Below are 24003 nucleotides of genomic sequence, written 5' to 3' on the forward strand. Positions count from 1 at the left end.
CTAAAACCAGATAATGTTGACCTGGTGTGTACAGGTGTAGCCCTTCAGTTTCCCTGCATGCCTCACTTCATGTGGTTGCGTACAAGTCTGAGTGGAAGGGCCACTTGCCTATTTAAATTAGCCCTGCATTTTTCTACATGAGTTTCTCTCCAGTTTGTTTCTCTTTGTGCTCTTTATATAGCTCATCTGCCATATTGTTGGTTGCCCAGTTGAGAGATCCTTTTGGCACTCTTTGTGTTGTGGACTGCTTGAGTTTTCACCATCCTGCGTAATCTGGTCTCTTTCTTTCTCTAGCAAAATATAGATGCAGAGGAGCTTGTATTCAGATTCCTTGTTCAAGCAAAAGCAGGCATGTTACCCTGACAGTTTTACGAAATAGCCTAAAAACTTTGCCTTGGGCTCCTCAAGCCAAAATATGTAAAATGACTGCAGTGTGTGGCCTTTCTTGCTAAGTCTGGTGAAGAAGTGATTTTGGAGGCCAGATTATAAGATGAGCTGTGCACACATGCAGTTTAGTCCACTGCCTCATTATTGCCATGGCTGTGTGCCTCTGCTATTAGAGTGAGCCCCTCAGGAAAAAGCCCTACAAATTAACTGCCCCTTTCACCCTTTTGCAGAGCTTCTCCAACACAGCACATCACAAACCTCCCCCTCCCCTTTTCCTCTTCATACTGCACAAAGGCAGTGGGGGGGGGGAGCAGGCCAGGCGGTAAGCAGCCTGCAAGCAAAATGGTTTTTCTCTCTTGCTCTGCCACGCTGCAGGCAAATGCCAACTTTTGCTCTCGTAAAAAGCAATCTAAGGAGTTATGGAAGGAAAGCAAATTCCACCCTGTCCTCTGGCAAGCAAGCAGAACAAGACTGAGGCGTTTTTAATTGATGCTTGAAGAACACAGGGATCTGAAACTGGCATTAAAGAGCACAGCTCTATCTCCCTGCATGCCAAGCCCCTATTTTCAAAAGTCTGGCTTACCCAGGCACACCACCAAAGGGCATCACAGAGTCAGCAGCCCTGTGGCGTTTGTCCTTGGGCACCAGCCAGTGAAACCGGTTTCAGCCAGCAGATGCATGTGCAAGCTGCAGTAATTGGTGTGTCCTTTTCTGCCCCAGATTTCTTATCTCAAGCTGAGCTCCCCCCACCTCACCCCCCAGAATTTCCCTTTTCTCAGCCTTTTGTTGACAATGAAAAATAAATGTTTTATTAGCAAGACACAAATTGCTGGAGCATTATAACAAACACAGGTTCTGCATTACCTCAAATGGACTGTCAGATGTTTTAAAATGTTCTGGAAGCAAGGTTGCTTTTTTATATAAAAAGAACAGCAGCAACTATTTAAAGAGATGGTGCTTTCTAAACAGTCTAGTCCGAAGCAGCTGCTACAATAATTGGTGAAGAGACCAAATCTTGGCCCATACCATGTCAAACCTTGCCATATTCATCTTAAATTACTTTGCACTGTTCTGTGGAACATAGGGAGCTTCCTCTTCCTGAGTCAGACTACTGGTCCATCTAGCTTAATATTTTCTGCAATGACTGGCACCAGCTCTTCAGGGTTCCAGGCAGAAGTCTTTCCCAGCCCTACCTGGGGATGCCAGGGAGTGAACGTGGCACCTTCTGCACGCAAGCAGATGTCCTGTCACTGAGCTCCAGCCCTATCCCAGAAGGGGAATAACAACAGCAGCCAGTGCTGTAGTATCCCATCCAAATTCAATCTAGGGCAAGCCCTGCTTAGCAATGGGACAATTCATGCTTGCTACTGTCAGACCAATTCTCTTTCCCTATGAAAGCCTGATGGAGGAAAAGCAATTCTCGTGCCACTTTAATAACCAAGGGCAGCCCTTTCACGAGGCAAGGTGAGGCAGTCCTCCTCAGGCAGCAGAGTTTGGCATGCCAGCTAGGCAGTGAGATGGCCCCTGCTGTCACCATTGGAGCAGCTCTTTGGGACTGATCTCACCCTGGCGAGGTAGGCTCGCCTCTTCTTGCACTCCTTGCCAAGCTTGCAACAAGCACACAGAGAAGGCTACTAGTCACCTTCCCTCCCCCATGCACTCTCAAAACTGGCAAGGGTTGGCTTTGAAAAGGCGATCGCTCCAGCAGGGCTATAGGGCACAATAGCATTTTGCACCTCCATTCTGGGCTGCTACAGAGAAGAAATGTTATGCTGTAGTCACGATAGGGAAATTGCCTTACACAGTCACATTTGAGGAATTTTGTCTCTTGCCTGTTTTGAGATACGCAGGCTTCCTCAATCGCAATGTAACCTAGCAATTCAGCTAGTTGCAAATGTGCCCTTAAAGGTCTCTCTTGTCCTATCTAGCAATTGAGATCTGTAGATTCCAGAAGTGTAGTTGATGGGGCTGCAGCAGGTACATGTATTAAATGTTCATCTGTGCTCAGATGAACTAGCTGGGTGAGTCCTGATGGAAATAGGACAATGAGGGCAGTAGGGGCAAATTTGAGTCAACCCTTTATTTATCAGGGAAACCCAGCCTGATGAGAGCAGATGTCAGGAAGGAGATCGGGAGCCAATTGCCTATGTTCTAAAACAAGTAAAGGTTTATTTAAATAAGTTACAAACTTAGCTAGAAAAGCCTGCGCCCTGTGCTAGCTACTTCAAGGTGGATGGAAGAACAAAGAGATCAAAGGAGAAAGGATGGTCCTGAATGGACCAGTCTCCAATCAGAAGAGAGTTGTGCAGAACTTGTTATGCGCACAACACACTGCTCAACAGTATCAAAGCATATCACCTCTCCAGGGCCCCCCTTGTTGGGATTGCGACATCCCCAATAAAGTTTTGCATGGTGAAGTGGGGCCCCCCTGTCAAACACCCATGCCCCTCACTATACAGCCTGGGCCACACTAACCTTCTGGGGCAAAGAGTGGAATGGTGACACCTGGACAAAAGGTGTGCAACTGATCCAATGTCCATTTGTGAGGTCTGCACAGATGTAAGGGGGCAGGCACGGAATGCTAATGCAACCGTACCAAGACACTCGTCACCGGCTGCCAGAGAGTCAATATTTCCTGTGTTAAACGCAGGGTGCAGAGCTTGGCATTGTTGTGCTTGTCCCACAAAATATTTTAAGTTTTTGTACAGTCGTACTACTTCCTAATGATTATGAGAAAGCAGAAGTGCTGCAGGTACTGGGAGGAGGGGTGCCCAGTTGCCCTTTTTAAAGTAAATGGGGAGAGGGTACTAAGACAGCAGTAGGGGAGGAGGCTTTCATTTGCCTATCAGTACACCTCTTCACTCCACAGCAGCCTCTCAATGAAGAGAAGGTTGCTTACTGTATTAACTTACACATATTTGGATATTGTGGAATAAGGGGATTAGTGCGTAAGAACAACCTCATCCTGGTTCAAGTAGAGGGCTCCATGGCTACCTGTTGGCATGTTGACCGCTCCAGCCCTATCCCTCCCTAGGAGCACTCAATGTCTCATTATCAGTGCCCAGTTGTCCTTGGTGCCATCTCTGGCCCTGCAGCTGTCTATAGGTTTGATGCTCTCCAGAGGGCTTTCACAGCCTGTGGACACTAAATACTCTTGCTAAGGCCTTGAGGGCAGGACCCTTCACCAGATCTGCTGTCTGTGCACAAGTTGCTTGGCCACACCCACACCTGTCCAGTGCTGCACAAATGGGCACACGACAGATGCCCCATCCACCCAATTTCCCTTGCACATGCCCAAAGAAGGTTGGAGCCTCACAACCTGCTTTGATGACAGAAAGGTTAGGCCTTCTAAACCACCTGGCAGTCCCAGTGTGTTTTGGCCACCACACCATCAACTTGTGGCACTTGCACTGCCAGCACCATGGGGATGTGGCAAGAAAGGCCCATGCCAAGCTGTGGATGGATGCAGAGAGAGGCGTGTTTGTTGAACTGCGGACTAGCGATGGTGTGTGTCGGTACCTCAGAACCAGTACCACAATGAGGCCACCTTCAACTGGTCCCTGTTTGGGACCGAAATAATGCCCCCACGTCTGACACCAGATGTGGGAGGGGGCGTCTCTGGGGCTGCGTTTGTGATCCCTGATTGGTGGTGGCCCGGGTTCTTTAACCCATTTGCCCAATGATGGCTCCGCCCCTGTATCCACTCAGTTAATGTTAGATCCTGCTCAGGTTGAATCGGGAAGGCCCCATTCTGAATGCACATGTGCACACACTGCCTTGTTACTGCCACCCAAAAGAAAACTCATCCCGCACACAGGTGAAAAAAATTAGAACACTGCTTGGCAACCATGCCCCAGAGACTGTCAAGTGGGCTTCCCCATTTCCTGCCCACATCTAGTAACATGCCAAGCGATCTCTATCTGCCATTATGAATGACCCTCTCACCCCGCTGCCATGTGGAGGTGCCTCTCAGAAGTCCGGCCTATCCAAGATTTAGCTTGCATGGCTGCTTATTTCCAGCAAATACATTGTTGTGAGTATAGTGATGAGGGGTTAAAATGTTTTCAACCTTTATGAAGACAGCTGGCAAGGCGGGAAAGGCCCAGTTGCACTCAGCACACCCCTTTGGGGATCATGAACAATGGCAGCCACCTTGGTGATGTGCTGATGCCCTGCCCCCAGACTAGTGATGCGAGTGGGACGCGGTTCCCTGGGATATGTCCTTGGTGGGTGAGGAGTAGGGAGTGACTAACCTGCTCTGAAACCAGAGGTTGTCAGTCATATATCTGTGATGTGATTTGTGGTTTAGATAATTAACTGTGAGTTTGTCAAACTCCGGTTTCACATTACATGCGAATGTAACCACTGTCTTGGGAGCCAAAGCCCCCTGTTTGTTTACTACTTTTGGGTACCAAAGGATGAGGTACTCTAGGAAGGGGGCTAAATTAGATGAGAAAGAGAATGTGTGTATTATTCATATACAGTTATCCCTCGCCAACTGCGTGGGTTCTATTCTGGGAAAACCTCGTGCTTGGTGAATTCGTGATAGACAAGCTATTGAAATCAATGGAAAAAGGGGGTTAAGGGAATCGTGATTGTGAAAGGACCGCAAAATACAGTGGGGTTTTTTAAAGGGAAAAAATCCCCCAAATCACCTGGAGTGAAAAAAAGGAGTGAAGGGGACCCCTAAAAATGACCCCTGACCCCCCAAAATTGCAAACAAATCTCACCAAACCACAGATATTCGGGTCATGCTTGGTGAGACCTGCCACAATTTTCCAATCGTGGATCCTCAAAACTGCTGTTAGGAAACCCGCAGTTGGCAAAGGATGACTGTATCTATTCACTTCAGATATAAAGCAGTGTGTCCCTGTTTGTTAAAATACATGAAATGGGAGTATGTGCATGAAGAGACCTGTATCTTGCTCCTTCTGCTTCTTCAAGCTGAGGCAGAGCCACCATTGACCCAACAGGTTCCAAGAACCTGAGCCGCCACCCTTCAGGGGCTGTGCCTCGCACCTCAGCCACGTCCCCTGCGTCTGACAGCAGACGCAGGAGGCATAGATTTGCTCACAAACAGGGCCCCGTTGCCCCGTTTGCAAGCAAAACCAGCACCGTCTTCACTGCGTGGCTGGGAGAGGCTTTTAGGCAGGGAGAGCCGCTCCAGCCGCGCTGTGAATGCGGCGCTTGCTGGAGATTTTGCTTGCAAACAGGGCTGCATGGTCCCATTTTCAAGCAAGCCCCGCCCCCTGCATCTGATGTCAGGCACAGGGGGCAGGGCTTAGTGTCTGATGCCAGATGCAGGCGGTGGGGCTAGGAGGCTGTGGCGGTGAGCTGGAGCCCGGCTGTCACTGGCCTCCCTCTGCCCCTGGCTTCAAGCACTTTTCTCACGAAGCCAACTCTGATACCAGAAGCTGGGCTGAGGAGAGAGCTGCTTGAAGATGGACAGCAGTGAGTTAACAAGTAGGATGGGAAAGAATTTTAAACCCTTTATTTATGCATTCCGTGCTTTATATGTGAATGGAGCAGATGTGACTAAAACACAGGGCACAGCCATGTCACCTCCTCATTTGGCCCTGAAAGAGTTTATATGTGTGGCTTAACATTGCTTTCCCACCTCCCAAGCTACTCCTGTTAACGTCTGGTCACCATGCACACAGCCGAGAGCGTGCAGGAGAGGCATTTCTAATATAAATCAGCACTCTGGCCAGACCAGATTCTACATTTGCATTACAAACTGTTTGAAGCAAGAGCAGCTTCCAAGCAAATTTAAATGTCAGGAAGACCACTAGGAAAAACCTCCGAAGCTTCCTCCTAGATAGAGTTTGATCATTTCCCTTAACCACCATAAACTGTATATACAAATGACAGTGGAGTAATACTGGAGGCTTTTTCTTCTGTGTTCATATCCTGACCTAGAAGGATTATTGGGAAACTCCACCTGGAACAGCCAAGCTAGCAGCAAAACTCAGTCCTTGCTTCAGGGACTGGATACACTTCTGCTGTGCAGCTGGGCTACACATTTGCTTGGGGCAGATTTCTGTTCTGCCCCCACGTGTGTACACAGCTGCTGGGTACAATTACAGACCAGCCCTGGTGAGAACAAAAGAGGCAGAGTAGTCATGATTCTACAGAAGCAGATGGAGGAAAGTGGGGGTGGGGGGTGGGCGGAGGCTAGGCTGGGAGAGATGCCTTGGGAGTGATTTAGGAAGGGAAGCTTTGCAGAGCAGAATGGCAGGTCGTTCCAGGCACAGGGAGAGGTGTGGCAGAAGTGCCCAAAGGCGAGAGTGGGAAGAAAGAGATGGAGCAACGCAGGGAGGACGGGTGGAGTGTAGGACTGCAGAGTGATGGGAGATGCATGCAGGGCAAAGATGAAGGTGAACAGGAGCTCTTCAACCTTCATGCAGACTGCAGGGAAAGAGAAGGGAAAGTTTGGAGGAGAAACTGATCCCCCCCTCCAAAGCAATTACATTGTCTAAGCAGAGCCTTTCCACATGATCGTTGTCACATGCAGCCCATAAGAGTCATCCCTCAGAGCTGTGCTTCTGTGGAAGACTCCTCTCATTCTCTGCTGAAGTGCAGTATGATGTATGTAGGAAAGAGTGATACTTGCCTCCAATCATATTCGTTCCTATTACAAAGCATTATGTGGCCTGATTTGCCAAAGTCTTCTGGGCACCTGCAACCTTAAAAATAAATAAATGATGGAGTGATGCAATCAAGATTGGCTGGCAAATGTTCCCCCAGCCCCACATCACAGCTTAATTTCTGTAGAGGTGTTTCCCCACTGTTCAGTTGAGGGACAAGTGTTCTGAAGTGCCAATCACAGCAAAACTCTTCTTCCACACACACCAGGGTAGGTCTAGTTTTGTGAACGTTCTGTTCAGTTTGATCCATAAATTCTCCAGTGGCTCTCATTCATGGGTGTACATCTTGTCAGGCCCAACAGGGTACTTCATGATAGTCCTTGAAAAGGAAGTTGTGGGCTGTTGTGCAAATGTTTCTGTGATGGAAGCTTCAACAAATTATGTCAAGCAAGAGGAAGTTCTGAGGGTGCGAGTCCAATATCTTTCTTCAACAAGCCTACCAAAGCTTCCACTTCTCTCCATCCCTGCTGCTAGCAGGACAGGAATACTAGGCAGTATCTTCCACTGCACAAAGCAAAAGACCTAAGCAATATTCAGATATTTTATGGGAACCTGCAAAATTGGTTGTACCTGCAATACTGTCGTCATTATTTTTAGATATATATTCTGCTTTTCCTCCCAGGAGTCCAGAGTAATGCATATAGTTGTTTATCCTCACAGCAACCCTGTGAGGAAGTTTAGGCTGAAAGAGAAGTGATTGGTCCATTCACCCAGTAAGTTTGATGGCTGAATGGGGATGTTAGCTCTGGTATCCTCGGTCCTAGCCCCACTCTAACCACGATGGCTCCTATATGTTTGTACAAAGGCACATGCTTCTAGTATGTACGACAGTAGCTGCATTCATTTTAAAAATGAATCTGGGTACAGGTCCCTCAAATTAATGGTAAAGCGAGGGGATATACAGCTGCATCTGTATTAAATGTAACATGTGAGTAACGGTAAAGTGTGAAGTTGTGCCATTGAGTTGGTGTCGATCCTGGCACCCACAGAGCCCTGTGGTTGTCTTTGGTAGAATACAGGAGGGGTTTACCATTGCCTCCTCCTGCGCAGTATGAGATGATGCCTTTCAGCATCTTCCTATAGTGCTGCTGCCCGATATAGGTGATTCCCATAGTCTGGGGAACATACCAAGCAGGGATTTGAACTGGCAACTTTCGGCTTGTTAATCAAGTCATTTCCCCGCTGCGCCAATGTACACAGATTGTACAAGTGTTATTTATTTATTCATTCATTCAGTTTCTATACTACCCTTCCAAAAATGGCTCAGGGTGGTTTACATAGAGAAATAACAAAAAATAAAAATAAAATAAGATGGATCCCTGTCCCCAAAGGGCTCACAATAAAAAAGAAACATAAGATAGACACCAGCAATAGTCACTGGAGGTATGCTGTGCTGGGGGTGGATAGGGCTAGTTACTCTCCCCCTGCTAAATAAAGAGAATCACCACGTTAAAAGGTGCCTCTTTGCCAAGTAAGCAAGTGTTAAATATAATGTGTGAATAGGGCTCTACTATTTACTGTTCAGCACCAGGCTGAATAATCACTGAAAGAACCTTGCAACGTTCTCTCCCAGTATGTTCTACTATATGGCTATATGAGGCTGCCTTGAACCAGGTCATAGGTTCTGCTAGCTCACTATTGTCTACACCAGGCCTGCTCAACTTAGGCCCCCCAGCTACACCTCCCATAATCCCCTGCCACAGTTGCCAATAGCCAGGGATTATGGGAATTGTAGGCCAACATCTGTAGAACAGCCAAAGTTGAGCAGCCCTGGTCTACACTGACTACCAGAAGCTCTCCAAGAGGCAGATGTCTTTACAATCACCTACTACGTGACCTGATTTTGACCTCCACTCGTAGCAGTTATTTCTTATGATAAAAGGAGGAGCAAGATGTTGATAACGACAACTATTTCATGAAATGTTAGTCCTGCCTATCTAGGCAGATTGTACATAGATGACGTTTTCTCACCCTAACCTACCTCACAAGGTTGATGTGAGGATAACCCTAACCATGTACACACCGCTCTAGGATCCTTGGAGTGGCAAGCAAATGCAAACAAACAGTTACAACAAATAGTTGTGCAAGGGGATGTGGGTGGCCAAAGCAGCACCTGCACAGCTGCAAGGAGGCTGTGCCACAAGGCAGCAGCACTTTGGGTGGTAAGGGCTCCATGCACACAGATGCAGGATGCTCTTTATTTCCGATGGATTTTGCATTACACAACTGCATGCACAGAACCCTTACAACTGAGGGGGCTGACCCTGCCATACAGCCCCATCAGCAGGGCTTATGGGTGCACAGATCATGCCCCAGCCGTCCATGTTCCCTTGTGCTGTATATGAGCCATTAGTGCTAAGGGCAGTCACCTTAAGTGGCACCCTGGGGAAATGCTTGACTAACAAGCAGAAGGTTGCCGGTTTGAATCCCTGCTGGAACTATATTGGGCAGCAGCAATATAGGAAGATGCTGAAAGGCATCAGCTCATACTGCTTGGGAGGAGGCAACGGTAAACCCCTCCTGTATTCTTCCAAAGAACACTAAGTCGGTTGTGGGTGCCAGGAGTCAAAATTGACTTGACAGCACTTTACCTTAGCGTTAAGGGCACACTTCAGTGAGGTGTCCACTTTGCTAAACAAGATAGCATTATGATAGCACCAAATCACCTTAAGTGATCACCTTAAGTGGTGCAGTGGGGAAATGCTTGACTAACAAACATAAGGTTGCCGGTTCAAATCCCTGCTGGCACTATATCAGGCAGCGGTGATATAGGAAGATGCTGAAAGGCATCATCTCATACTATGGGGGAGGAGGCAATGGTAAACCCCTCCTGTATTATACCAAAGAAAACCACAGGGCTCTGTGGGTGCCCGGAGTTGAACTCGACTTGACGGCACACTTTACCTTACTTTATGATAGCACTAATGCTTTTTAATATCCACCTGAAACAGTTGGGTGAGTTCATCAGGAGATTTGGTGCAAGGTGTTACCAGTATGCTGATGCCACTCAAATCTATTTCTCCTTATCATCACCATCAGGAAAAGGTATTCATTCCCCAAATGCCTGTCTATAGGCAGTAATGGGATGGATGAGGGATAACAAATTGAAACTGAATCCAAGCAAGATGGAGGTACTCTTGGATTTGAGGGATGAGTTAGATCTTCCTGTGCTGGATGGGATTACACTCCCAAGATGGAACAGGTACACAGCTTGGGAGTACTCTTGGATCCGGGTGTCATCATGGTATGTCAGGTGGAGGCTGTGGCTAGGAATGCTTTCCATCAGCTTCGGCTGATTTGACACCTGAATCCATTCCTTGAAGAGAACAACCTCAAAACAGTGGTGTATCAGCGGGTAACCTCCAGGCTTGACTATTGCAATGTGCACTACATGGGGCTGCCTTTGTATGTAGTTTGGAAACTTCAGTTAGTTCAACATTCGGCAAAGACCGGCACAGACTGGTCTCTGGGGTGACCTGGAGAGACCATATTATGCCTGTTTTAAAAACAAATGAACTGGCTGGCAAAATACAAAGTGCTGGTTATTACCTTTAAAGCCCTGAATGGCTTAGGTCTGGGTTACCTTAGAGAGCACCTTCTTCTGCAAGATCCCCACCACACATTAAGGTCATCTGAGGAGGTCCACCTCCAGTTACCCTCGGTACATTTGGTGGCGACTCAGAGGCTTTCTCAGTAGCTGCCCCTGGGCTGTGGAATGCACTCCTGGCAGAAATCTGTAGCTTGAGTTCATTGTTGACCTTCAAGAGAGCCCTTAAAATTCTATCTGTTTGGCCTGGACCTCCAGGGTTTTTAAACTGTTTTTAAAATGGTTTTATATGATTGATTGCTTTTAAAATGACCAGTTCGTGGGTTTTGGTTTTTGCTGCTGTGCCCTGCCCAGAGCCATCTGGATGGGCAGTATATAAATGCAATTAATCTACATATATGTACATACTTACATACATATATACTGCCAGGAGTGTAGTGGAGGGGGGATGCACGGGGACATGCAGGAATGGAGTACTGGCATTTTTCTGACTGTTGAGGTGGGCAAGACTATGGAAGTGATTGTGGAGAGTGCCTGCACTTCCGAATTTGCAACCACACCACAAAATCAAGACTTTCGGCAGAGGAAACAAGTCTTTGACAAATGGGAAGTTTAAGCAACACGATTAGGGAACATATAGCTGAATTAAAGCAGAAGAATAAATAAGGTCAAAGATGTAGACCATGCTGTCTACCTGTGGCTACCATGTCCCTTTCCAAGTTATAAAGTATGAATAAATACTGGGGATGAAAGCACTAATTGTCTGGTGTGATTAATGAATTAATTACTTACAGATTTAGTCTGAATTTTAACTAGATTTTCATCTCATGCTTCTCCCCAGGAAAGAATGTTCAGTGCTGGTAGCATTCTTGTAGAACAATTTGTGTCAAATTACCAGATTGAGGCAATTCATTTTTAAGATTAAGAAACCGTTGTCCTTGCATAGCCACAAGACACCCTTGTATATGAGGATGTGGTAGTATTTGTTTTAATCTGTTAAAAAAGAAAAACTGCACACAAACACACAGAGCGAAGATATCCTCTACCATTTGTAACATTGCCGTTCTTTCTCCTGCAAGTAGGTGGGAATTCTAGCTCTAATTTCTCAGGTGAATTAAACACTGTAATGAAGGCAGTGTTTGCTAGCAGAGTTTTTCTCCATTTATATGGAGAAAAATGGAATTCCTTGCCATGGGATGTGATGATGGCCACCAGCTTGGATGGCTTTAAAAGGGGCTTAGACAAATTCATGTAGGACAGGTTCTATCAATGGCTACTAGTCTGGTGGCTGTAGGCCACCTCCAGCCTCAGAGGCATGATGCCTCTGAATACCAGTTGCAGGGGAGCAGCAACAGGAGAGAGGGCATGCACATACTTCTTGCCTGTGGGCTCCCCAGAGGTATCTGGTGGGCCACTGTGTGAAACAGGATGCTGGACTAAATGGGCCTTGGGCCTGATCCAGCAGGACTATTCTAATATTAGAAAGCAGCACTGGTAAAGCAAGATTTAGCGCTAAATAACCCCATTACGTGAGAACAGTAGACTAATGTCCCCACTTCCCTCTAACAGGAATTCCCAGATGTTGTTGACTACAACTCCCATAATCCCCAGCCAAAGGCCATTGTAGCTGGGGATGCTGGGAGTTGTAGTGAACAATGTCTGGGAATCCCTGTTAGAGGGAACTCTACAGTAGACCCAACTTTAGACTGTGCAAAAAAAAGGGGGGGGGGCGGGGGGAGGGGATCTTGTGGCCGGCATGCTACACAAGCCCTACAGAGATGGGAGGAACCTACGATGCCACCCAGAATGAGCAGCAGCACAGCTGTAGAGAACACCAGGTGCACTAAAAGTATCACCATGCTTTCCCCCATTGCCACAAATGGGGAACCGTGGAGTCACTCGCGTAGTGCCATTGCAGTTCTCTGCAGCGGTGCCATGACTTCTGGGTTCACGTCCGATTGCTCCCGTCTCTGTAGGGTTTGTGCATCATGTCAGCCAGGTCCATGCTAATCTATTCACAGAAATGGTAAGCCAAGAGCTTTCCTAGGGAAAAGAGCAATGGTGGAGTGTTCCTGCAAGTCTTTCGAAGTATCCATGTCTTTCTGTGTCAGGCTTATTCTACACTCATCACCTTGTGTTACAGTTTCAAAGGCAAATGTTGCTTAAGAGAACATTCATGCCATTATGAAGATCAACCACAAATTAACCTGAATGCAGGAGACATGTTGAATACCTTCCCACTCCAAACACACATTACATGGAATAGGCTCCTTCTCAATATTTTTTCTGTTGCTCACTAACCCACAAAATGTCCACTGCTCATGCAGTAAATGGCTTCGGGCAAACACATGGCAGTTTGCCTGAACGGGGCGGGGGAGGGGGTGATGCTTGAAGTCTAGATTCACAAGAGGCCTCAACATCCTCAGGAAAATGCTTTGTTTCTGCAGCTGAAAGTATGTCAGCAACACAACCAGAATTATATGCTCACTTTCTCACCCCCTACTTCTATTTACCTTAGGACAAAATTATATTCTTCCAATTACAGGGGCAGTTAAAATCGATACAAAGGTGGGAAAAAACAGATCATTTTTCTTATGGAACTAACTGTTTTCATTAATTTTTCATTAGTCCTGCTTCTGTTTCGCTATCCATCACTAGCAGAGCTGCTATGCAGTAGATTACATTTCAGTTATCTTCCATGCTTCCAGGATTTAGTAGATATTGCTTGATAACGCTGCAAGCTTTCTGGTCTTAACTTTTAATGATCAATAATCACCAGGAGAGGGGCTTTTTGGTAGTAGTAGTCATCTTATCTCCGAGTTAAAATAGGTTGCCATTGAATACCTCCTTGAATAGTCTTTAGAAATGCATCGTGTAAACTGCTTATCTATCCATTAAACAAACAAACAAAAAACCCCACTGAGCCAAAAAACAAAAATCACAAAAATCCAAAACATAAAACAATACTCGTTGGCTGTCCTTGAGCAAGTTACTCTCAGCTTTAGTATCTCATCTATAAAGTAGGAACAGAAGCAGGTTTATTTGGTCTAGAGAACATGACTATTTGTGGCATAGTAATAATAATTGCTGTGCAGAGTTGTTACGAAGTCAAATAATAAGTGGATTCTCAGTCACTTGGCACAATGGGAGAGCTACTTAAACAAAACACCACTACACTTTATAATACACTAGTTCACAGGGCCAGTGGCTGACACACTGCCCAGTGTCTCAGAAGTGTTGTTAGCACCATGGCAGCTTCTACATGCTCGTAACAGCAGTGTCCATGCTGCTGTGCAAATACTGGAACTGTGCCCAGCTGCGCAATGGTAGGGCCATTATTTCAAATGGCCCTATCATTGTGCAACTGCATTCACGCAGTTCTGACCTTCAAGCAACAGTGCGCTTGCGCAACTGTGTGCACACTACTTACGGGCACACAGCAGCTTCCTGACCAACTTGCAGAACGTCAGCCAGTGTGTTTATTATTTACTGTATGATATAGTTGCTTAATGCGTCCAAACAGAACAAAATTAAATAAGTGTGCATTGGGGAAATCACCAGTTTGTTCCATTTTTGGTAATGCATCCACTTGAATTGTAAGAGAAGTAGGGAGAGCCTTAACCAAATCCAGAAGTACCACCTCCTAATTCCCCCTCTCAGCTTTAGCCATCTTGGGTATCAAGCAGCCTTGTAGATAAGGGGCACAAAAGGTAACGGGACTAGACCCTTCTGCCCCCTCCCCATAATGTCCTAAAATATACATCACCAACTAAAAACATAGATTGATGATTAGGAGGTTGGGAGGATAATTGTAATAGCTGCTGCAGATCTTTAGAACAAGTTCCCTTCCAGCTGGAAATACACTTCTACCAAGTGTCGACCAAGCCAACCATTTCTCAACACAGGGGTCTCCCCAACCAATATGAGGCAAAATTAGGAAGAATGTACCAGCTAACCATGCATGCATAGTACTGAAAAGCCAAGGTGAGCCTTAAACAAAAGTCTGGACATAAGGGGAGTGTGTTAGGGAGAACAATTTAGTATATTGCATGTCTATAAATCACAGACTACTAGTACTAGTGACTAGGCAAGAATGGATATCTCATAGTGCTTATTTTCCTCCATAAAACTAATGCTAACAAACAACATAATAGAGTACCTTCTTTGTATTACAGAAGAGCTCATTTGTCATCAGCCCCAGCTCAGACTACAGCGACAGATTTTATATGGAGTTCTCTTGCTCCACTCTGCTCTCTGTCCAGGATAGCAACCCGAGGTGTACTTTAATATCGTTGCCCAGTGGCTGGTGCTTGCAGAGAAAGTCAAGAACTCACCATTGTTATGATAAATCTCCAGGACAAATTTTTCCTCCTAACACAATTCCCCAAACAAAAGTGGTCTCAAGAATACAATATTTATAATGCATTGCTCCTAAGCACACCGAGGTTTCTTCCTGACCTTAGTATGATGGGAATGTAGTCCATCTTTTGATTATAAAACACTAAACAAGGTTTTTTTTCTTGGGGGATGGGGAAAGTAAATACAGTACTTCATGAGACATTCCATTCCATTTCAGAAAAGCATAAAGCAGAACTAGACACTGTAAACAAAAAAAACAAAAAAATACAGGACTGCCACAAAAACGAAACAGCCCTGTGTAGAATTCCCCTTCCCTGTTGTCTTATTTAACTTATTGCTGTCCTGCTGTTAGCAGGCACTACCACTGCCTGCTAAGATCATCTGGGGAGGTCTGGCTGCAGTTGCCGCTGGCTCAGTTGCTGGTGACTCGAGACCGGGCCTTTTCAAGAGTTGCCCTGAGTCTCTGGAACGCGCTTCCTAATGCAAGTGTCCCCTTCTCTGGATGTTCTTAAGAAGGACCTGAAAACATACCTGTTTTGTCAGGCTTATGAGTTTATAGTTTTAAAGCTTTGGCTTTAGAGTTTTCATTGTATTTTAAATTGTTTTAATTATGTTAATGTTTTAATGGTTTTATATTGAGAACTGCCCAGGGACTTTTTTGTATGGGGCGGTATATAGATTTACTAAATAATACATAGGTAGGTAGGTAGGTAAGTAGATAGATTACTATGTGCATTTTCCTGTCAGAAATATCCAGTGAGCATCACAAGGATGTTAGGGTATGGCACTAGTTGAACTAGACATTACAGAAGGTGTGACATCTTGTGTGTGTGTATTTATTTAGCGCATTTTTATACCGCCCCAACCCAAGGTCTCAGGGCGGTTCACAACAAAGAAAAACAAAATATTAAAATCAATTAAATACTAAAAGCAGTTTAAAACAAATCAATAAACAATACAAAATTTTAAAAGTTACAGAGTTAAAAAGCTAAAAGGCCTGGGTAAAAAGATGAGCCTTTAGACACTTTTTAAAAGCCGCTAGAGATGAGGAGACTCTTATTCCCAAGGGAAGTGAGTTCCAAAGTCTCAGGGCGACAAAAGAGAAGGCCCATCCCTGGGTGGCCACCAGACGATATGAAGGTAGCCACAGACGAGCCTGATTTAGAGTTCCACACTAAATCATGGGAGAATACCACATCTAGTTTTTAAATATCAATTACTTTATACTACAATAAAGGTGAATTAAGTGACGCAGAGGTAAACAGAAAAACAAACAAATGCAATTTTTTAAACTTACTTTGTGAAGTCCAGCAGTGTTTGACACATACATATGGCACCCCCTGTCCATTGATATTCTCTCTCTCTTTCTCTCTGAAAATTTATATTTAACACCACAAATGGTTTCTTCAGAAGTCCAATCATTTCATGAAATTATTATGCAACCCAATACTGAAGTTGGTAATTGGCTAGTTGTTAGTCTGTAAGAAAATTAAAATGCTCTACCTCAGGCTCTAATTGCTTATTTTTCAAATCTTCCCCACCCCATTTGAGAAATGGACTTGTGAGACAAGACATTTTACATCACAAATACAAGAGTGAACCAGTCTTAGAAGAGGAAGCAGCTCAGTCTCAAATGCAGAACATCTGATCCAACATGTCCAGTTTGTTTTTTTGAGGCCCGGGTAACCAGATCAGTGCAGAAACAGCCAAAGATAACAGAAAAACCTTAATGCAAAGTATTGATCTTGGTCCTGGTGATCCCTCCAGTTCCTCAAGAAATAATAAACCACTCACATTGAAGTCTGAGAAAATCAACTGGCCTGAGGGGCTTGAAGGTTTCTTGGTTTCATTTCCACTGTAAATAAACCTCAGGCAGCAAGAATGTCTGCATTCAAATACCAGTTGTCCAATAGAAATAATTCATAATATAGAATTCTCCAGGATAGGAATGACAGAATCAAGTAATTCGTTTTAGTTTTCTAAACAAACCACAATAATAAAAAAGAACAATGGTCAATATTATTGCAGAATTGTAAGAGTTTTTCACCCCTTTTACTCCAAATTGAGAGAATGCATCTTTGGCAAGCTGGTCATGATAAGACAAACACATACTTAAATAAAAGTACAGAACAATTTAAGAAGATTGTTCAAACTTATCTAGTACCTGCTTGCAAACTAACCCCCCCCCCAGCAAACTCTGTTAAGCATTAAAAAGAGATCAACTTAACTAAACTGAAGCAAAGTCAAGTTCTCAACTGCTATCCATTGACACATGTAGGTTCTATCCACTGGTTTCATTGGCTGACATGATGAAAAAAAATTCTCCAAGTAGCTCCACTTAAGTGGTGCAGAGGGGAAATGCTTGACTAATAAGCAGAAGGTTGCTAGTTCGAATCCCCACTGGTACTATATCGGGCAGCAGCAATATAGGAAGATGCTGAAAGGCATCATCTCATACTGTGTGGGAGAAGACAATGGTAAACCCACCCCTCTTGTATTCTACCAAAGAAAACCACAGGGCTCTGTGGTCGCTAGGAGTTAAAACCGACTTGACGGCATACTTTACCTTTAGTCCCACTGAAATTAAGAGGACAAGCTAGGCATGGCCTAACTGTCCCTTTAATGTCAATGGCACCACTTTGAGTAACTTTTCTCATCACATCAGCTAGTGTGTACAGCTCAACAGAACATTCCAGTAATAGTAAAACAAAAAAGACTTCCTTCCCAGCTGCTACCAGCCCTGCTAGGCAACCCAGTGTGGACCAGCTTAATCCAAGCACTGTAGAAACAGTGTGGCCATACAGAAACACATACCACACAGCATTCTCTGGACATTTTGTGCACAGCAGCTGCTGCTATGTTTTCTAAATGCAAGTTATGCTCTGATGCGCTTGCACAAATGCTGAAATTGTGCAAGAGTTGCATGGCCACACAACCTTAGATGCAATAGTTCTTTTGGGGCGGGGGGGCGGGGCGGGTGCTTTCTGTTACGTTTCCTTTTCCTACAGAGATTGAACTTTATGTGGTGATTTACCCAGAAGAACAGTCTGAATTGTCAATCACAAGGGGTGGAGGATACTTCTTATAACAGAAGACAGAAAGAATGGTAATACATTCAATTATAGTCCAATATTCAATTATGTTAATAAACTGTTGGAATAGCAAGAGGGCTTTGCATCCCTACTGAGACCTTGGCTGGGGGGCGGGTACTGGGACTGTACCATGCCATTGATCACTCATGTTGTTCCTTTTGGATCAGCAGCAATGTCAGAAGAATAGCAAGAGGGACAACACAGCTGTAAAAAATTCACTGCAAATATAGCACAGCATTTGACATTTACAAACCCACTGTCTAGAAACACCCCTACTGGGCAACACTGACTCCAGGTTTTCTGCTTCTAGTCACAAGACTGCCCCTTTCTCCCCACTTACAGCCGGATTATACTCACCTACACCATCTTCTCATCATCTTGTTTCCCCTTTGCTGTTTGGTTTTCCTAGATTCAACAGATTTGGAAGAAGAGAGTCCTACATCCAGAATAGATGTAGTGAATATTACTGACTATTAGCTTATCCAGCAAACCAGGGGTTCTCAAACTTGGAGCTCCAGATGTTGCTTGACTACATCCCCCATTATCCCCACTAATGGCTCATCCATGAAGTAAACAACACATCTGTACAAAAGTATGTGAGGAGGTTCACTTTTGGAATGTAGATGTTAAAGCTTCTCCAATGAGAGAGCAGTCTATTGTATTAAGGAAATAATCAGAGCACACTATGGAGGAACCAGAAAGAGGTATTTGTATTAGTAAAAATGCATTGATAATTGATATAAGCAACAATGCCTTCCCTCTCTTTTGGAACCTAGTTTCATTTTCACATTTGGCCACATTATTATTGTAAGGAACGTATATGCTGCATGGCATTTCTGTTTCCAGAAGTCCTTCATTACCACTTAATCATGTTGATAGAAAACACAATGTTGGCAGTTGGTGTTCCTTTCCATTTCCCCACACATTACAGCTAGGGATGTGCACAAACAGCTTGGGCAGCCGCGGGCAGTGTGAGGATCAGGTTCTTTAAAAAGCAGGTAAGCAGGACTTTACCTGCTCCTTCACCACCCTGCTGCTTTTCCGGGCGCAGTGCTCACTGTTCAAAAGGCCGCGCATGGGTGCTGCACGATGTGTATTCCGATGTTGCAGCCTTTTGAACAGTGAGCACCATTCCTGGAAAAGCGGTGGGGCAGTGGAGGAGCAGGTACAGTCCTGTTTACCCACTTTTAAAAGGACCTGATCCCCGCCCTGCTGAACCAGTTCAAATGCCGGTACCTGAATCAGTTCAGTGCTTCTCTAAGGAAAATACCACACCTACTGATGGCATAAAATGCAGTTATGTTTTCAGAGAAGAAGCTAAAGTACCAGTATTGTGCATTACAATATTAACCTATAAAAAGAGAACTTTGTCTTCTCAGATTTTTTCTTATTCAATATATTTATTGCTTGTATCTATTGATCTGATTTAATAAATGACATTTAACACATTGTTAAAGATTCTGCTTTCTTTGTATAGGGCTAATCAGTTTAACCGACAAGTCTACATTGTGTTTACCCTGGCATCATTTTGATTCCATTCATGACCTTAGATTCCATGACTATGACCTAGAGTATAATGTCATAAAAATGCCAAACTTCCACAATTCGTGATTCTTTTCATAAAATAACATTGTGAAGTGCTTATCTGACTACTCAAATATTTAGAAAGGAGCAAGACATTAATGTCTGTTTCAGACAACTGAACAGGTCACCCAAAAAGGACCTTGGGCCTTATCAAATTCAACACAGGAGCAACAACGTTAAGCTGCAGCATTTGCAAGAGGAAAGAACACAAACCCTTTAGAATCTGTGATGTCAGATTGCTTTTACTAATACAGAGTTCAGAACTAGGTATAGCCTGCTGAGTCCCACCAAAATGCTACATTTAGGGTATAAGTCAGCTTTTACATAGTTCTATTCTTCAAACACAGAGACTGTCCCATTTTTTAAAAAGCCAGTAGGGCAAATGTGTGTAATACTCAATGTTGGGTACACAGAGTTTTAAAACAGCCCTTTTCTTAATTTCTTTGCAAAATATCTCAGCTGCTTATGAATCATTTTTAAAATGCTGATTTTCCAGAATGCAGATTCCTTCCATTTTATCTCAGTGCCAAAAAAAAAAAAAAGGTGGGGGATGGATAAGCACACATTTATTTCATCGGGACTAATTGCCATTACTGTAGTCAAAAATCCCAAGCATTTAACAATGATCCAGATACAGCCACACATTAGAACTGCCATTGTCCAAATTTACAAAACTGAAACCACAAATTTATTTAACCCACCTTCTCAGTTCAACTCTATGTTAATAACATTGCCATTTTGTCCAGCATTTCATCTGGATGGACCCCACATTGAATAAGTCAGGTTTCTGTTTATTTTACGTGCTTATATTTATGTAGCAGCATCAAGCTGAAACCTACCATCAACGTACTGAACATTATATGGAATTCTCCCATTTCTACTTCCTGTCATGGTCCCCTACCACATACTTATGGAGAGATAACAACTAACCACCCGTATTTTATAAAACCATTTAAAATGCCCTTAAATGGATTAGAGCTCTATTTAGACAGATTCTTTTAATTTGGAGCTCTGTTTCCAACTTTTCTCTGAAATAAGAGAAAGGAATGGAATGCTCACATCATGGTTTCAATGGGTGTTGCATAAAGAAAATGAGTGTATAGTCATACATGTCATATATTGCATATAAAAAGCTATTTTGGAGGAAGAATAATGTAGTGGCCAGTGAATCATTCTGGAACACATTGGGCCTTCTGCCGAACATTTTACTTTCTAATCTCTTGTTGCGGTAAACCAAGCCCATGAACAACCAGAATAACTTTTGGGGGTATGTGTGTGGAATGCCAGCAACCATGTTGGTCCTTAAGGGGGGGGAAACAGATATGGACAACATCATGAGACCTTTGTTATGACTGACAAAACAATCACAAAGCAGTGTGCTATATTTTGAGCTTTACAGAATGCAGGCTTGAGGTTAAAATTATAAAAAGGATGCAAAAGAAAAGAAAAATATTGCTGATAAAGGGCATGGTAGAAGCCCTATCTGCAGTATGTTACTGTCTTGCGAAGGAACTCAGGAAGTTCTTTGCAGACTGATTAGGTCTGTGTAAGTGCAAAAGATCATGGGTTGCACCAAGGCATACTGGGACATAGAACCAAAGTATAAAAGGCAGCAGTTATCCACATCTTTCCAGCATCAATCAAACTCATGGGTTCTATCAGGGGCTTAGGGAGCTTGATGTAAGTGCTATTGCTATGAAGGCCCGGGAACATGCTCTAGTCAGAGGCCCCATGTCCCAGCATGGCCAGCACTTAGAAGGGGTATTGGCTGTGGCCCCTCTCCTGCTTCTTCCCAGCCAGTGCTTCTCTGAGTTCGGGAAAGCACCCAGCCGGTAAAGAAGCATAAACTGGGAAGAAGTGGGAGATTGGCTCCACTCTTCCAGGTGCTGACCACGCCCACTGCATCAGCATGCCAAGGCCAATGCAGGGGGTGTGGTCAGCACCTGAAAGTGGGGGGGGCACACCTCATGCTCCCAGCTGGTAAGTGGTCCCAGCTGGTTCACCAGCTGGATGAGGGAGGGAACAAAGGTGCATCCTGGTGGCTGTCCCCTGACCTCGGCTGTCCAGGGACATTTGTCCACCTTGGGCAGTGGAGACTACACAACTGGGTCCTTTGTAAAGCAGCAGAGAGCAGAAGAAAAATGTGGGAAACCTTATATCAGCACAGCTGAATTAATTTAAGATGACTCACTAGGTACAGAAACTATCGGAGTCAAATTCAGTAGCAATACCTAGTGGCTAGAGGACATTTTTTAACGACAATTAGCTTTGGAAAATCTGTGCAGTAATATTACCACTTGATATAGAGAAAATGTTTAATGAGATTCAAGGGTAGTGATGAAATTATCCTCAGCAGGGATGTAAGCATTAGAAGAAATTACAAGTAGTTGTGCCAATCTGCATTTAATCACTTCACACACAAAAAAGGAAAAAAAAGAAAAGAAAGAAAAGAAAAAGAAAAAAGTCCAGGACCATTTTTGTTCCTGCACCAAGAGGGATGGTCTAAAACAGTGGTTCCCAACCTTTGGGCCTTCAGATGTTGCTGAACTATACAAGATAACTTTCTTACTCATGGGAGGTTCTGTTCCTCGCCTATTACTGCGAGAAATGGGACTGTGAGTAATGAGGCATTAGGTCTATGGGGAAAGGAGCTTTAGGTTCCAGGGTGGGGGAAAGGAACTTTTTAAAAGCCTCAAAAGGGTCCCCCCCAAAGGGGCCAGAACGTACTGTGGCATGCTCCATGGGTCCCCCATGTGCCCAGGAATGCCCCCCCCCGCAACTATGAAAAAAGTCCATTTCCCCCAAGAAATGAGCCACATATTGGCTCATCCTGTCTCTTCCTGGCCTCAAGACAACATGGCGGCCCAAAGTGACCTCTGTAGTCACTTCCAGCCCTCTAGGACCCATGGATATGTGGGTTTTAACCCACAAGTATCCACAGATACTGGAAACAGGTGTCAATAAGACATCCTGTGGATATATGGAACTGCAAATAGTGGTTCAGCGAATAATGAGGTTCTCCTGTAACTACCATCAGTTCCAGCTACAATTTATTGTGCTGCGGATGATGGGAACTGTAGCTCATCAGCATCTGGAGGCCCCCAGGTTGGGAGCCACTGGTCTAGAAGACTTCCAAGGCCCTTCAAACTCTAAAATTCAGTGGCTGAAGAGACTCTACTACCAAATGGCCATTTTTCAAACAAAGCCAGGAAAATCAGTGATGGAGAAAAAGCAGTACCATAAGATGCACTGGGACTGTTTGCTACTGTGGGATAAACATAAAATAAATCACTTTTAGCTTGCTTCTTCATGCCTTCATATTTTTGTTGTACACAGAATTCAGACATCGCCTACTGTTCACTGAATGCATCAAATTACATTAGTTAACAGCTAATGTTAATCTTGATTTTTTATTTTACATTTTTTTTGGCTAGTGTTGGCTTAAACAGGACATTTTAATGGAACGTATTGTACTTCATATATTATAAAGTATGGAAGGGGGGGAAAATGAAAGCACTGGACTCAAACCAGAGCAACTTTACCAAGTAGTAATATATTCTGGCTCCTTTTGAAGAAAAAAGAAGAAAGAATAAATGTTCACATCTGTCAGGTGGACAGAAGTGTATGACTTCTGTACAAGCTACATTTAAAAATTCCTGTCCATGACCTTTCCTTATGTAATGGATGGATGCTTTCTGGAGTTGTGCCCAGTCACCTCTAAAACAGACATCTGCACACTTGATTCAAGGTTTACACGCTGAAGAGCAGATTGCCATTTGGCAATGGAAAATGGAAAGGAGCTGTGAGCCTCCCCCAATGGCAATGGCTTGTTTATTGTTAATCAGGCCTAGGACACTTAATGGCCATCACAGCACCAATCTCACCTACCACTTTCAGGTTTCTTTCTTTTCTTTTTTGCATTTCTAACTTTTGACATATACATATTTTACACTTTGAGGTTATTATTATTATTATTATCATTATTAATTAATTATTATTATTATTCCAAATGCTCCCATATGAATACAGGTATGGTCTCTATATTTGATATAAATGTGTCTTTATTCATTTTTTCATTCCAGGGCTCTTTTGCTGTCCCAACTGCACATGAACTGTCCCCCATTTTTGTTGCTGCATAAGAAAAAAAGTGTCCTTAGTCCAGAGGTTCTTGCTTTATTCGAATGACAGAGGATGAACGAGATGTCCTTCTGAGTTCTCGCCTAAGTACATATTCACTGAATTGAGAAGAGTCCACCCCTCCTCCACATGAGCCAACAATTTCAAATCCTCTTTGTTGCAATCTTTCAAGTACCTGCAAGACAGCACAAATAAAAGAACAAATGTAAGAACAAAGATGGAAGCAGCACTTTATATTTATTTATTCGAT

General features: G+C 44.1%; 1 protein-coding gene across 7 annotated transcripts in view; it reads right to left on the reverse strand.

The window, feature by feature from the left end:
- Window positions 1-19840: 19840 nt before the first annotated feature.
- Window positions 19841-24003, reverse strand: part of KCTD1 (potassium channel tetramerization domain containing 1) — a 166212-nt gene continuing 162049 nt past the window's right edge. For all 7 annotated transcript variants that reach the window (XM_053246932.1, XM_053246931.1, XM_053246933.1 and 4 more), the window contains one exon: window positions 19841-23928. In XM_053246932.1, coding sequence (XP_053102907.1) covers window positions 23770-23928 — 159 coding nt within the window. In that variant the 3' untranslated portion in view covers window positions 19841-23769. The remainder of the gene's footprint in view (window positions 23929-24003) is intronic.

Source organism: Hemicordylus capensis, chromosome 4 (assembly GCF_027244095.1).
Source record: "Hemicordylus capensis ecotype Gifberg chromosome 4, rHemCap1.1.pri, whole genome shotgun sequence".
NCBI classification, from domain to species: domain Eukaryota; kingdom Metazoa; phylum Chordata; class Lepidosauria; order Squamata; family Cordylidae; genus Hemicordylus; species Hemicordylus capensis.